General features: G+C 44.2%; 1 protein-coding gene across 1 annotated transcript; it reads left to right on the top strand.

Moving 5' to 3' along the window:
• The first annotated feature begins 2,024 nt into the window (after nucleotides 1-2,024).
• On the top strand, nucleotides 2,025-3,292 carry LOC118769072 (relaxin-3 receptor 1-like). Its single transcript, XM_036516084.1, has one exon. It carries the CDS (start codon nucleotides 2,054-2,056, stop codon nucleotides 3,290-3,292), a length of 1,239 nt encoding a protein of 412 aa, XP_036371977.1. The 5' UTR covers nucleotides 2,025-2,053.
• The last annotated feature ends 10,646 nt before the right edge of the window (nucleotides 3,293-13,938 follow it).

Below are 13,938 nucleotides of genomic sequence, written 5' to 3'. Positions count from 1 at the left end.
TGCAGGGCGTTTTCAAACGCAAACGGGCTTCAGAAAAAGTCGCTTCAGTATAAACTAATCAGCTTATTTTAAGGTATGGGATCGCAGAAATGGCAGGTCGCGCAATGAATAATACATCAAGTTACGTGTCATTTTCAGACAGTGTTGAACATAAAATACATGAACATAAAATGTTCATGTATTAAAATATATTGAATTTTATCGGCACAGATGCAGCAGATTTGCCTTTGGTCTGTGCCTCACCGTTTTCGTCACTTAAACATGTACGTATGAGGCGCGTTTGCATTATTGAAAGGGAGGTGCGCTTTACGGTTGCATGCCTCAGACTCTGCGATGCAACAAGCGAACTGCACAGAACTACACAGAGCAAAATCTCAGCCTCATTTCCAATCTAATGCCGAGCATGTAGCGCGTCGCACATCGCCCTAGGTAAAACATTTAAAGCTTTTATTTGTTTATTGAATCGGTGTGGCACCATAGCGACGCGCTTGCCACATACTTTTAAAGTTTCAAGTCCGACTTGTGAAAGCAGTGAATTATATGTTTGACCTCATAAAATGCACAGTTTTCTGTGTTGTCGATGCTTTTTGCATACATTTGTCTGAGTGCCTTTTGCAACGATAAAGAGATGCAAGAACAGAGAGAGTAGAAAAGAATAAAAAAGCGCTAATAATTAAGAATGGAGTTTTGTAAGTAGTCAATTTGACAGACATGCAAAATAACACCATAATATTAGAGTAAATCGGGATTTAAAAGCGTTTTCAGCGATGGTCATTTTTTTTTTTTCAATACAAAAAATGTTCCACTGAGAATCATACATACGTGTATTCATACATACATTTGGATCATATATCATACATCTCTTGTGAATCGATGAAAGGCACATTCTTTCAGTAAGTCCGTTATTAACGCACTTAACGTACAGTTTTAGTCAAAATGTATTGACCTGAAAAAACGCCACTAATGCAGTTGAAAACCCAGTCCACAGCGTAAAACACTGATAATAGTGTGTAAATTGGCACCCGATTTGCAATTGTAGAGCAGCACCATGCTTTTAAATGGTTATCAAAGAGTCATTGTTTACTTGATTGATTTGTTGATCGATTTATTTTCTGAGTAAACCTGAGTCGTATTAATGCGATTTGCACCCTAGAAATCAACAGAAATGCCCTAGCGTTGTCATGTTAACCATGCACCATGTATGTATTTCTGCAATGACGCATGTGTTGAAGGTGAGGGGCACGTGGCAGAGGGTGTCCTTCCTACAGTCCTCCTTGCGCGGTTGTCCGGATGGATGTCTTTGGGGTTCTAGAATGGCAATAAAAGCGTTAAAACACATTTAGCCTGTCTTGGAAAAGGAAAACTGTATCATTCTTCTTACGGCGCGCTGTTTAATTTGATTCTGCTCCACGCGCACGATAGGCCTTCTTTTGATGTAATAAAGCAGTTCAGCACTTAATTTCGTTAGCAATTCGCGCATTTTCTCTTTGCCAAACGTCATCCCTGACAAGCCGGATATGACAATCGAGTGAATACATTTTCAATGTGTTTATGCCATTGCCATCTGAGGTACAAAAAACAGCAGTACATGCATAGTTCATTAATTATGAGAAAGGGAAAACAAAGGCATTATTCTTAGCTCAAATCTGGCAATCCATCTCTGTTTTCTGTTTTAGGAATGGAGGTCAGTGATTAACGTGGACGACCTGCAACTAGGAAGGTGGCTAATTAAGGCTGACCTGCCATTTATCAGAGAAGTTCATTTGGATGACTCCAACCCATGAAAACACCTGTTGATTTTGTCTACACAACAAGCTCAGACTACCTTAAAAAACTGGTCATTTGTATTTGCATATAAAACACAAATGAAAAAACATCTTGAGGCTCTGTAGAACAATCACAACCTAACAAAAAAAGACTGAAAAGCAAGCAAAAGCAAGCAAAAAACATATATACATATATATGCGCTGATATTTTTCTGTGACATATGAGCACCTCTGAAGTGGCCTTGTCCTTGGGGAGCGTTGTCAAAGAGAGGCCGTTTGTGCTGAAAATGACCGAGGCCGACTACCAGAGACTGAAGCTGTTCAATATCACGCTTCACCGCTGCTTGGCCGACCCAGCCTGCAACCACACAGAGCTGGTCTACCACAACATCACCAGCGTGCTGGACCTCAACATCCCTGGGGACGGCTCCCCCGTACTGCGGGCCACCATCGCTGTGATCTACTTTGCCGTCTCCGTGGTCGGGTTGCTGGGCAACGCCATTGTGATATACCTCCTCCACTCCAGCAGGGGCGCCGCCAAGAGCACGATCAACTTCTTTGTCTTCAACCTGGCCTTCACCGACCTGCTGTTCTCCGCAGCCTTGCTGTTCTGGGCGGTGGACACGGCGCTGGACTTCAGCTGGCCCTTCGGGTGGGGCATGTGCAAGGTGGTGTCCTTCCTGACGTCGCTGAACCTCTACGCCAGCGTCTTCTTCCTCACCGCCATGAGCGTGACGCGGTACTACTCGGTGGCCACCGCGCTGAAGCCAGCCCGCCCCGCGGGGCTGCGGATGTGCGCCGTGCGCTCGGTGACCGCCCTCATCTGGTCGGGCGCCGTGCTGGCCGCCGCCCCCCGCGCCGCCTTCGCCATCGTGGCGGACATTGGGGAGGACCAGGCGTGCCTCCTTCGCTACCCCAGCGGAACCTTCTGGCTGGGCGTGCACCACCTGGTGCGGGTGGTGTTGGGCTTCCTGCTGCCGTACGCCATCATGCTGCTCTCCTACCTGCTGCTGCTCCGCTTCCTCTGCAAGCACAGCCCCAGCGGGGTCAACCTGCGCCGCCGCGCCCGCGTCTCCACCTCCGTCGCCGTGGTGGTCCTCACCTACTGCGTCTGCTGGTTCCCCAACAACCTCATCACCTTCTGGGGGCTGCTGATCCAGCTGGACGTCCTGGACTGGACCTCGGCCTACTACTTCGCCCACACGTATGCTTTCCCCCTGGCCAGCTGCCTGGCCCAGACCAACGGCTGCCTGAACCCCATCCTCTACTGCCTGATCCGCAAGGAGTACCGCAAGGCCCTGGGGAGCCTCCTGCCGAGGACCAGCCTCTCCTTGCTGTCCAAGACCTGCCTGTCGGCCGTCGGCTACTACAACGTCAAGACCCGAGAGGACCAGGTGGCCGTCCCGCTCAACAACATGGAAAGCCTGAGTGCACAGTCTTGCACGAAGAGGTCTGCCCTGCACTCCACCACGGTCAATGCCACCCTCGGCCAAAAAACCTTCTCACCGGTTAATGACCTGAACTGAAAGACAGACAGAAACTTGTATTTGATGTGTGCTTTGTTTTATGTGGGTCGGCTGGTGTAGTGGGCCTCCAAGTGAGTAGAATGAGCCGTGTAGATCATGTACAGATCAGCAAATCCGCACATATCATGTGCAGGATTAAAAACAAGCCCTCAGAGGACGCTATCTAATGGCACAGGAATTCCTCACAAGATGCAGTTTCCTACTAGATTTCATCTTAACTTAGCCCAGTCCTTAATGAGTGAATATATTGATCACAATTTTGTGTTAACCCCTTTTATATATCTGTGGCCTCAGTAAGGAAAATTTATTGATGAAGGATAAATCGCACATATGGAGCTGCATATAGAGTCATATAAGTGATGGGGGAGCCAGTCCTGAGTCCTGAAGTGCTGGGTCTGTGTAGGTTTTTCTTATTTTGGGTTTTTTGCCACATGCTAAACATATTATTGGATCAATGAATATGCTAAATTATGGCAGGTCACCATGTGCTTGAGGGACTCAGAATTCCACTTTTCAGACTCAAAACGACCTTCGTTCATATTTAGCTGATCCAGTTATGAAGCCGAGAGCTTGGAAAGAACAAAAGCCAAAAAATGTCAGGTTCACCAGGATCAAGGCTTCCCCTGGGGCCCCCAAGTAGCTCAACAGTTAAGGCGTTTGCCCCGGGCACGTGCTGAACTCTGTGTGCCTGGGTTTGATCCCAGCCATGTCATCAGCTGATGATGATGATTGTGAGCCCGCAGCGGTAGAAAGAATCAGCTTTGTTCCACCAGGAATAGGGGTAGGTGTGTCAGCAGGGGTTTATTGTTTCACCATTTTGTGAATTGGGCATCAGTGAAGCAATGCCCATCCCCCAGTACTGACATGGCTCACTGTAGAGTGCAGGGCAGCTTGCCGCATTTTGGAGACTGCATTTGCTAGGCCCCAGCGCTGCTGCGTGAGTGCACGTGGTTGTCACGTTGAGATGAGTAGACGCATCTAACTGCCAATTCCTTCCTCTGCATGAAGAAGGAAAAAGCCAAAGCTTCTCCAGGTTAGGAGCTGTCTCACATAAACAGGTGGTTCCCCCGTAATGCAGCCTCATCTGAGGGGAACATATTGCATGTGGCCATTTTTTGTGAAACGTAAAAACCTTTAAATCTTGCCACTCGCTTCACCTCTCAGTTTCTGGTTTCCCAGGGTTTGGGGCAGCTGTACAGTGGTGATGTTTTCACATGGCTAAGGCCCCACAGTAGCTTACTGATTAAACCATATTTCAGATGCTCTGAAGGCCGCAGGAGGCGTGAGTTTTATGAGGAGCAGTTACACTCATGTACTTTAAGCTCTTTTAAAAGATCAGTCTGTGTGCAGAACATGACTTGCAGATGCGTGAGTGACATTTAAACAAAATCAGGTAGCAGATATTACCAGAGATCAATGTGTGTAGCAGAAAAAATAATTCCTTGCTTGTGCATTGCAAGGGAAAAAAATCTCTAAGCTTTTTTTTAAGTATTTTTCTCTGTATTAAGCGTATTTTTTCTTATGGGATTCATGTTCTTAAGCACAAGATATGTCTTCATTTGTTCCTCAACCATGTTCCTCAAAGATAATTTCCTTTTAAATCCAGTAAGTCGCAGTAATTTTTTCTAATCATAATGTTTTAATTTTGAGATTAATTGCCCTAAGGGAGCAAACATTAAAAAAGTTTCATTTAACTTTTTTGCCAAGGTAGCCAACTTAAACAAAGGAGCATCAGGGCAAGATGAGACCAGCTGGGGGACAGAATTACCCCAGCGGTCTCCTCCTCTCTTCCACCCCAAGTACTCATCTTTACAGATACAGGGCAAAGTTCTGTCATAAAAATAACACAGGAGTCAGACAGCTGTGTGTAGCTTATTCTTTATGACCGGCAGTGCATTGATTTTCAGGTGTTATGGATTTCCTCGAATGTGGTTAGAATGGTAGAATCCTTACGTGGTGTTGATGTCCATGTGTCCCTGGCTTTAGTTTCCCTGTGTTGAGGTTATCTGTTATTTTTTTTATACTGCTCAAATGAATGGTGATTATGCTTATATGTGTATCATGTACATAAATGCCATCCATACTGTTGTGTTGTTGTGTAGCTTCATCTTAAGTGCCATTTAGGAAAAATGAATCAATTTATTTTATGTCAGGTTGTCCGTTATTTTTGTAAGATACTCTGTGTGTTTCGTGGTTTTTTCCTGTTAAATATAGTTATGGTGTCGTGGGAAGTTTTCCTCTGTAAAATGTGTAGTTTCTGTGTGTTGAATAAACATGATTTAACATGCTTTAACACCAGTCTGATTTGCAGTTATCCATTAAGTGTGTCAGCACTGCGTGTCTCTTTCTTCACATGCATGCAAATGACTGCGGGGACAAAGGATTCACGCAAGGACTCATGTCATTTACGCTATGACTTCTTCCAATCTGGAGCAGGTTGGTTTGCACTTTACTCCAGCAATTCAGGTCAGTCACTAACCTAAGATGGTTTATAGAAAAAATACAACATGGGGAAGATGGTTGGTTGGACATTTATGCTTAGATTTTTGTCGTTAAGTAGACCGTCTTCTAGATCCAGAGTGACAACGAGCAAGATGATGACCACCCAGGTTTGCCTGTCAGCTCACTACATTCGTTCAACTAAACACACTTCCACTTGCTGGAGTCCATTTTCAATTGGTTGAGAGCTTCATCCACATAACCTCAAATGTACTTTGAGGTTCTTTGATAAACATGCTAAATGATGACTGTATGGTACATTACAGAAAATAGAGAACAGTCCTGGTTGGCCTCTCCAGGCTACAGCAGCAGTGTCCAACCCAGGCTGTGCTGGTGAGAGCTCCAGACCCTCTGATCACATGGACTCATATAGGTGTACTTCAAACTGTAACACATCCACTGCTAAGCTTTAAATGTTTTTCCACTCTATGCTAAACTGAGAAAAAAAAAAACTCTCAAACACTCAATGTACACTATCACAAATGTACAGCTGTACATTTTCACAGGAGTTGCTGAACCCAAGGCAGAAAGGACTAGCTATTCTGCACTGGAGAGATACGCTAGAGATACGCTACAGGTACACTCACGGGTAGACCTATCAGCCTTCCTGTGAGTGTAAATCTGTATGTCAGATTATGTTGGGGTACTGGAGTAAAGAATGAGGAACAGGGTTCAATCATGGGGTAGAGGACTGTACATGTGTTGGAATGAAACACATTTGTTCAAACTGTGTAAAACAAATTTGTGCCCATCTCTGGTTTTGTGTTTGTGTGTGTATTTTTTTTAAATTGTGTTGTGTGTGGTTATTTCCCTGAGCTGATTACACACAGTGAGAAGTCACATTCAAGCAACACTTGACATAAACACCATGCTTGTGCGTTGCATTTGAGGCTGGTTTTCAGGACAAAGTTTATCTTGGTAGGGGTGCACTCTGATTAAGAGCACTGCTCTGTTAGTGTGACCATGAGGCAAACGCAGTGAACACCTTTTGTGTTTTACCTGTTTTGAACTGTTTTCAGTGACACAGAAAGTGGCGCTGACTGCAGCTGGGAGTTTGAGGCGTGGCTCAAGAGGAGTAGGTACATTTTACTGAAGTGTTGGGGAAGGGACCTTCGTAAGAACACAAAATTGTATGAGGTGATCAGGAAATTGCTGTTTACTATTACTTACTATTTGTGGTGTCATCCTATCTCATTTGGCTTGTGTGAACAACTTGTAATGTAGAAGTGCTAAGCATGATTTCTGTGCAATTTAATGGTCAACAATCTATAGTATATCCCCCAGGTGATTTCTGGGAAAGTCCAAGGACATTTTTAGCATTGTAATTTCATTTTGGCTCCATCTCTGCCGAGTGACCTCAGTGTTTGTTATTGGTTAAGAGGAATAAAACCTGGGTTGGGTTGTTTTGTGTCTTTAATTTGGTGCCTTCCAGTAGGCGTTTGTTTCCTGTATTGCACATTTCTAAGACGTCTATGCAATAAAGCATTATTTCCATCCTACCCCGCGTCTGGTCATTTGGACTAGATGGTGCGTTGTTGGGGGGTTGGGGGAGAGATTGAAGATTATGTTTGTTGGTTGTATTGCCCGGTCTCACGGAGTTCCCCGAGTAGTTGGCAAGCCCTCATGGTGACACCTTTATTTAGTTAGCCGGGAGATGAGAGGAACATAAACTCCTTATAAACCTCCTTGGCTGAAACGCTCTGACATGTCTCAACAAGACTCGGTAAATATGACCACTCTTAGGTTCATCAGGGAGGTTAATAAACTTCTTTGGCTTAAATAACGACCGCGCTTCGCCCACACCCACAGCCACGAAAGGAGGATGCGTTCGCAGGTGACGCAACGATCCGGCACACGGCCCCTGCGAGGATATTAATAAACCGAAGGCTTAATCCGTTTATCTGTCAATTTCCTGCCCGCACACAGGGAAGTGGAATAAACGCGCAATCAGCGCTCACATTTGAGCACACACCGAGAGATAGCAGGCTAAAAGCGACTCTGTGTTCTCTCAAGTTGTTTCCACCCCGGCATCAAAGCCAGCGGGCATCAGAAGATAGCAGATACCTGTTTATAGATGGGCAGATAATTGCATTTTACACCGACTGCCGTCCGGGGCTGTCCGGCGCGTTTAAGCGCAACTGTTTTTTGCTCATAAACAAATACGCGATCATTACACCAAGTGCGCGCGCACGGTGCGTGCTGGCACCTTAACTTCGAGCGGGTGACAGCAGGGTTTTGTGCCTGAAGGGGCTTCGGTGTGTTCTGGGGAAGCTGTTGCTGGGTGGACCCCCGTCGTAAAGCAATTCTCCAGGCTGTACAAGCCTACCCATGTTACACGCCAGTCCTTCAAAATGAGTAGCTTATCTAAAAGGATAAGAGCAGCTGGAATGTACAGGTTGTCACCTCTAAGACAGGAGGATAATATCTACTGACAATGAGCTCCCGGTGAGGGACTGGCTGGCGTACTGACTCTTTAAATGCATAGCTGTAAAATCAAATCTATGCAGAGAGACACAGGAGTGAGAAACAGCCGTATCATCATACATAGACATACTGTATATCTATAGATAAGAATACATAATTCCATATTGTCCTAGTGGTATTTGTTTGATCAGGTGGTTTTACACACACGCACGCACACACACACACACACACACACACACACTCCAGCATCCTCTCATCTGCAGGTAACCCTCCCTCGGAAGATCTCACCCTTCAGTCATAACAGCGATAGTGATGGACGCCGCGTGTATGGCAACATGAACATGCAGGACACCAGTACTAAGACACAGCACAGTCAATAACCTGTAAAGAATAAAAACACATCATCACTCTCCCTACAACAATCCCCAAGATTACAGAGGAGCCACACTGACCTCACAGGACACAACTTCTCTTCAAAAGAGTTTCAAGCATCAGGTTTTAGGCCTGGTGATTCTTACAGTACATTAAATTACATTCATTTAGCAAGACACTCTTATCCAGAGTGACTTCCAGCACAATAGAACATAAGTGTATCCGTTCAAATTAAATAAGCAACAATGTCAGACCAAGCTAACAACACTCCCAGACCAGTGAGTGTGAGCATAACACTATTCAAGCCCTACCCTAAATTAACTTGTGCAACCTGATTAGACTAGGGAAGCCAAGTATGTACTACCATTCTTAAAAGCCCAAATGAGCAAACATAATAAATTAAATGCAATCAGGAATAGCTTATCAGCAGATTGTGTCCCCCTCACTTTGATGAAGGACTCGGGTCTCTTTGTGCTCCCTTTATCTTTTCTTTTTCTTTTATTTACTTCTGAAAAGTTCCTCATTTTCCTATCTCATAGAGGGCATTAGGTGGACTGATCGTACTGTTTCTTTCCTCTTTTTTGTGTGCTTTTCAAACACAAGTGGGAACAGCGTGCCCTAAATTCCTTTTCTGTCAACACCGACAGGTTATTGTGATGTTTCTCTGAGTGACAGCTGGTTTCCCGTCTCTCTGCCTCAGACAGCTACTCAGAGCACAGTATGTATAGCATGTTTCGTAAGGACTGTACGTCACGGTCTGGCCGCCTCTGTAATTCTCAGGCCATTGTTGTGTCACCCTAGCCTACAGCTGGAATGTAAGATGCTCTCACAACTCTGTGTATAAATAGAACAATCTTGCCTATTAACATGCTCAGATATTTTATCATTATCTCTACAGCCAATGAATCCGATGGAAAAAAAACACTGCCTACTGTCATACCAGTATGTTTGTTGTTTGTGATTTTTTTTCCGCTCTGACACTGCTGTAAACATGAGTCAGAATGTTGTCATGATTCCCGAGCGAGGAACAGGACAAACTGGACCCGGGTGCTGTAGTTTCCTCAGTAACTGTTTGAACATGCCAAAATAATTGCGCAAATGGTGTCAACCACATACTGGAGAAAGGAACACCATTTGGTTGGTGATGGTGCATCCCAGCGGGTGTGCTGACTAGAAAGTCAACCATGCGGTTAAAATGAGTGTAGGAGGGCTGCTTCCTTTAATGACATACTGCTCAAATAGGGGGTGGCCATGGTCACTACATTTTTCAGAACTGTGCTGCAACACAAATGTAAAAGTGTCCCTCTGTGTTTTTCAGTGAATGGCTACAGCCTTCTCAGTGTTGAGAATTCAGGCTCAGAGAGCGTCACCTGTGAGTGACATCACACTGACGCTGGTGAGCTTACCCCAGGGATCAGACTCAGGCGTCAGTCGCTCACAGAGCACTCTGAGAAGTGAACTGTTGTGAACACATGCAAAGCACAATACACAAGTGCAATTACACATTAAATTTATTGTTTATGTTCTATGTACTATCTGGCTGTGCCTAAAAAGAGGGTGGTTAATGAGTGTGGTATTGTTGGGGTGAATGCATGTCTATTCTGACAGTGTCGTGCAGTTGAGTTTAGCTCAAGCTGATATTGCATCAAGCCTCAGACTGCACCACGACTGACCACGCAGCACATATCTCCATCCGAGCTGTCTCTCAGTCCGTCCTGTGAACTTTTTAACACCAGGGCTGGGAATATCTATCAGAATAGCAATCTGACCAGTGTGGAAACACACTCATCAGAGGTAATATTTCCTCTTGCAGGAATCTGCCACAGCTCACTTGTACAGTACGCCTGATGAGGCAGGCAGTGGATTCTCAGTGGGCTCAATGGGAAGTCAGAATGATGTCTGCTGATCCTTGCAATGAAAAACACACACACACGCACACACACGCACACACACACACACACACACACACACACATTCTTCAAAAAGGCCGCCTTCCATTGGCGCCAGCCTGATCCAATAACCCACCAATTCGCAATGTGGTTGTGAAACATCTATCTACTCTATCGACAAGTACACAAACAAGTGCGCTTCCTTTGATTCTATTAGGCCCAGTGGTAATTAAATAGAGTCGATTAGCAGCTTATCTACCCCCAAACCACCCCGACAGTTATTAGTGAGGAGCTGAAAAGCGTCAGGGAGGAACTGCACAGAGAATTGGCTGCTGGGTTTCCACGCCTGGCCACAAGGCAAAAACAGTCTCTGTCCTTCATGAATGGCATGCTGGGAAATGTTCAATTAATCTTTAATCAGATTATTTGTGGTAAAAATAAATGTATATCCATCAGCCTGGACTGACGTGGCTCCACTGAACCTTCTGAGATGTCTTTCTGGTTTATTACTTATAGTTAGTTATCAACAAACCATCTTATCCAGGGTGATTTAAGAGTGGATTAATAGACACAGCTATGGGTTGGAGCATAGAATAGTGTTTATATTCCGATTTCAAACACAAACCGCAAAGAGTATATATAGCAAAAAGCTATGTTGTTGTTAAATTACACATATTGACAGCCCTATCATTAAACAATGTAATCCAGAATAGCTGCTGGTTCCAAAAGGTTCTAGAAGGTTTTGATGGTCCAGACTAATGGAGCTCATGGACCTGTTCAGAATGCAGACCTATCGATGTCAAGAGATTGCTGTGAGGTGGGAAAGTTGAAGGCTCTTTAGAACACTGCAGTCTGTTGGCTTTAGAACACTGCAGTCTGTTGGCTGAGTTCTTTTAGTCATAAGCTGACAAAATATGAAATTAAAGTGCAGCATGTAAAATGAAAAGTTATTTAGGTGAAAGCAACCATATTTAAAGACGTATCTAACCCTGGATGCTCCGGGTCCAGCCCTCTGTTGAGTCATATTATAATATGTCATTGCAGATGCTTTTATCCAGAGAGACTTACATAGGTTACAGAGGCAAGGGTACAACACCACCTCCACCTCTCACAGACCCTTTGCTTACAAATCAGCTGAAAACTGCCCAAACCTGTCCTGCTGCTTCCCTTATCAGCAGCACCCCCACAGGTAACCCAAGGCATAGGCACACCCCGAGGAACAGCCCGAAAAAGCTCTGAGCTAGATACCTGTCTCTCGAGGTCTGACCGATTCTCCTGCACCTAGTGCAGGGGTGAAACTGCCCCCTAAGTTTCAATAGCAGTGACCCATTTAACCACCACACTGCCACGGCTGCACCGCTGCTTGAGAAAGCCTTTTTAAATCAAGTCATCCTTTTGCTCTTCTTCTGCCTGGAAAAAGATAACCTACAAACAAGTTGATTTGCAAAAAGATTTCTTTTTTTTTTTTTTTTTTTTTGTCTGAGAATGATATTTTTCCCATAACTGGGGGGTGGGCAGCTCTGGTGAGTAATTAAGCCAGCAAGAAAAAGAAGCACATATTTGACAGTCTAGCACTTGTTGGGCCTGTAACTAACCTGTTACTTGTATTGGCATTTTCTTTTAATTTTACTATCCATAAGGTCTCTCGCTATCAATTAAGGAAGGTACGATAGCACGGGCAGCTAATTGGACAATGATATTGCCTGATGGATTAAAGAAAAAAATAATCATTTTCTCGATCATTGCTGGATGGATAAACGTAACTGACTGATTTACTAATACAGACGAACAATACTGTTGAGCCGCAATCTAGCCTGTCAGCTATCGTTACCAAACTTAACTTGGTTGTGTGGTTTGGGGCACCTATAACATGTTAGTTAGTTTGCCTAGCTATGTACCAGACGTTACCATCGCTGTTAATTTGCCTGGATACGTAGCATGTCCTTACTTAACTGTTCCCGTAAACTGTCCTATCAAATGCATAAATGCGCGGTTGAAATAATACATTCATAAACTCTCTCTTTTCATGGTAGGCCTGTTGTGACGTTAGCAAAGTGCGACTGTCAACGGCGCCAAATGAGCTAACTAACAAAGGTGTTCCAAACTATTAACTTTACCATGACAACCGTGCCAGAGTTGGGGGTCAAAGTTCAATATGATTTAATTCTGAGCGGTCGTCGCAGAAAGAGCAGGTGTCAGTTGTCCGAAGCATAAGCCATATTGATGGGTCCGAACACCATTATGGTTCATCCCCTTTCGCCACGACCATTAATCACGGGAGTCTTAATAGCGCTTTAGCAAGATGGTCAATTTAGCCTGCTGGTTAGTTATCCTAGCTAAATTAGCAGTCATACAGCGAAAAATTATAGATTACAGCAGGCGATATGTCTGTACTGGCCAGAGAAAGATGCAAATGTGGCCCCGTTGTAATCAGAAATCACGTTCAGGTAACAAATCTCCCACTGCTGTTTATTTGCACTAAAGGTCAGACGTATTACGATCACTAATTACGGCATTTATATGGTTATTGACTTTAGTTACGGTTCTTTCAAGATGTAAATCGCGTTTGATGTCCCGTAACGCATGGAGACACCGTTTTGGAAATCTGACATTGCTGTCTTTGTCCTTTTCTAGCGACAGAAAGGGTAAGTGCCCTGACTCGTTCACCCTCATTTTTAAGCTAATGTGAGGGCCAGGCGCTGCTTTATATGGCCATATTTATAGACTCTGTTTCAGTCCAACACAAACTAGCAAGCTGACATTCCTGTTAGGACGAAAGAACCCCCCCATCTTGTTTCAAACGCGCAGCAGTCAAGAGTAATCTAACAGGCAGCAATAACTCGTCACGGTAAGTAAAATAAGAAAGAAAAGAGTAATTTAACAATGGTGGTACCATTTTCACTCGCTGCCCTATGATTTTGTGCTCCTTGTGATCATTTTTCTTGCAGGTATCTCTACATTTAGTTATATTTGATCATTGTTTTTATCATTCACCTAGTGCTATTCTCTAGAAATGCTGAGGACAATGTAAAAAGTAACAACTAAAATATGTGCACATTAATCTGGTAGTGACATAGTGTTAATCATTAAATTACTTCGGTGTCTGGGCCAGTTTGTTGTGGCATTCATTAAAGTTAACCGGTAAATAACTTATGGATTCTGGGTGGGATGTATTTTATTGACTCTATTTATGCCATGGTCCCGAGACCCCATACTTTGTGTTTCTGTTTTTGCTTGTGTGTATGTGTTACATTACATTATTGCCATTTAGCAGATGCTCTTATCCAGAGCAACTTACATCAATTACAGGTTTTTACAATGTTATCCATTTATACAGCTGGATATTTACTGAGGCAATAGTGGGTTAAGTACCTTGCCCAGGGGTGCATCAGCAGTGCCACTGTGGGGAATTTAACTGGCAACCTTTCGGTTTACGAGCGCAACTCCTTAACCGCTATGCTA

Source organism: Megalops cyprinoides, chromosome 21 (assembly GCF_013368585.1).
Source record: "Megalops cyprinoides isolate fMegCyp1 chromosome 21, fMegCyp1.pri, whole genome shotgun sequence".
NCBI lineage: Eukaryota > Metazoa > Chordata > Actinopteri > Elopiformes > Megalopidae > Megalops > Megalops cyprinoides.
Note: the sequence above shows the minus strand (reverse complement) of the source record. Positions and strands in the feature narration are given on the sequence as shown.

What these genes read in the sequence shown, in the direction of transcription:
- LOC118769072 (XM_036516084.1), top strand. Translation starts at nt 2,054, where the DNA reads ATGACCGAGGCCGACTACCAGAGACTGAAGCTGTTCAATATCACGCTT.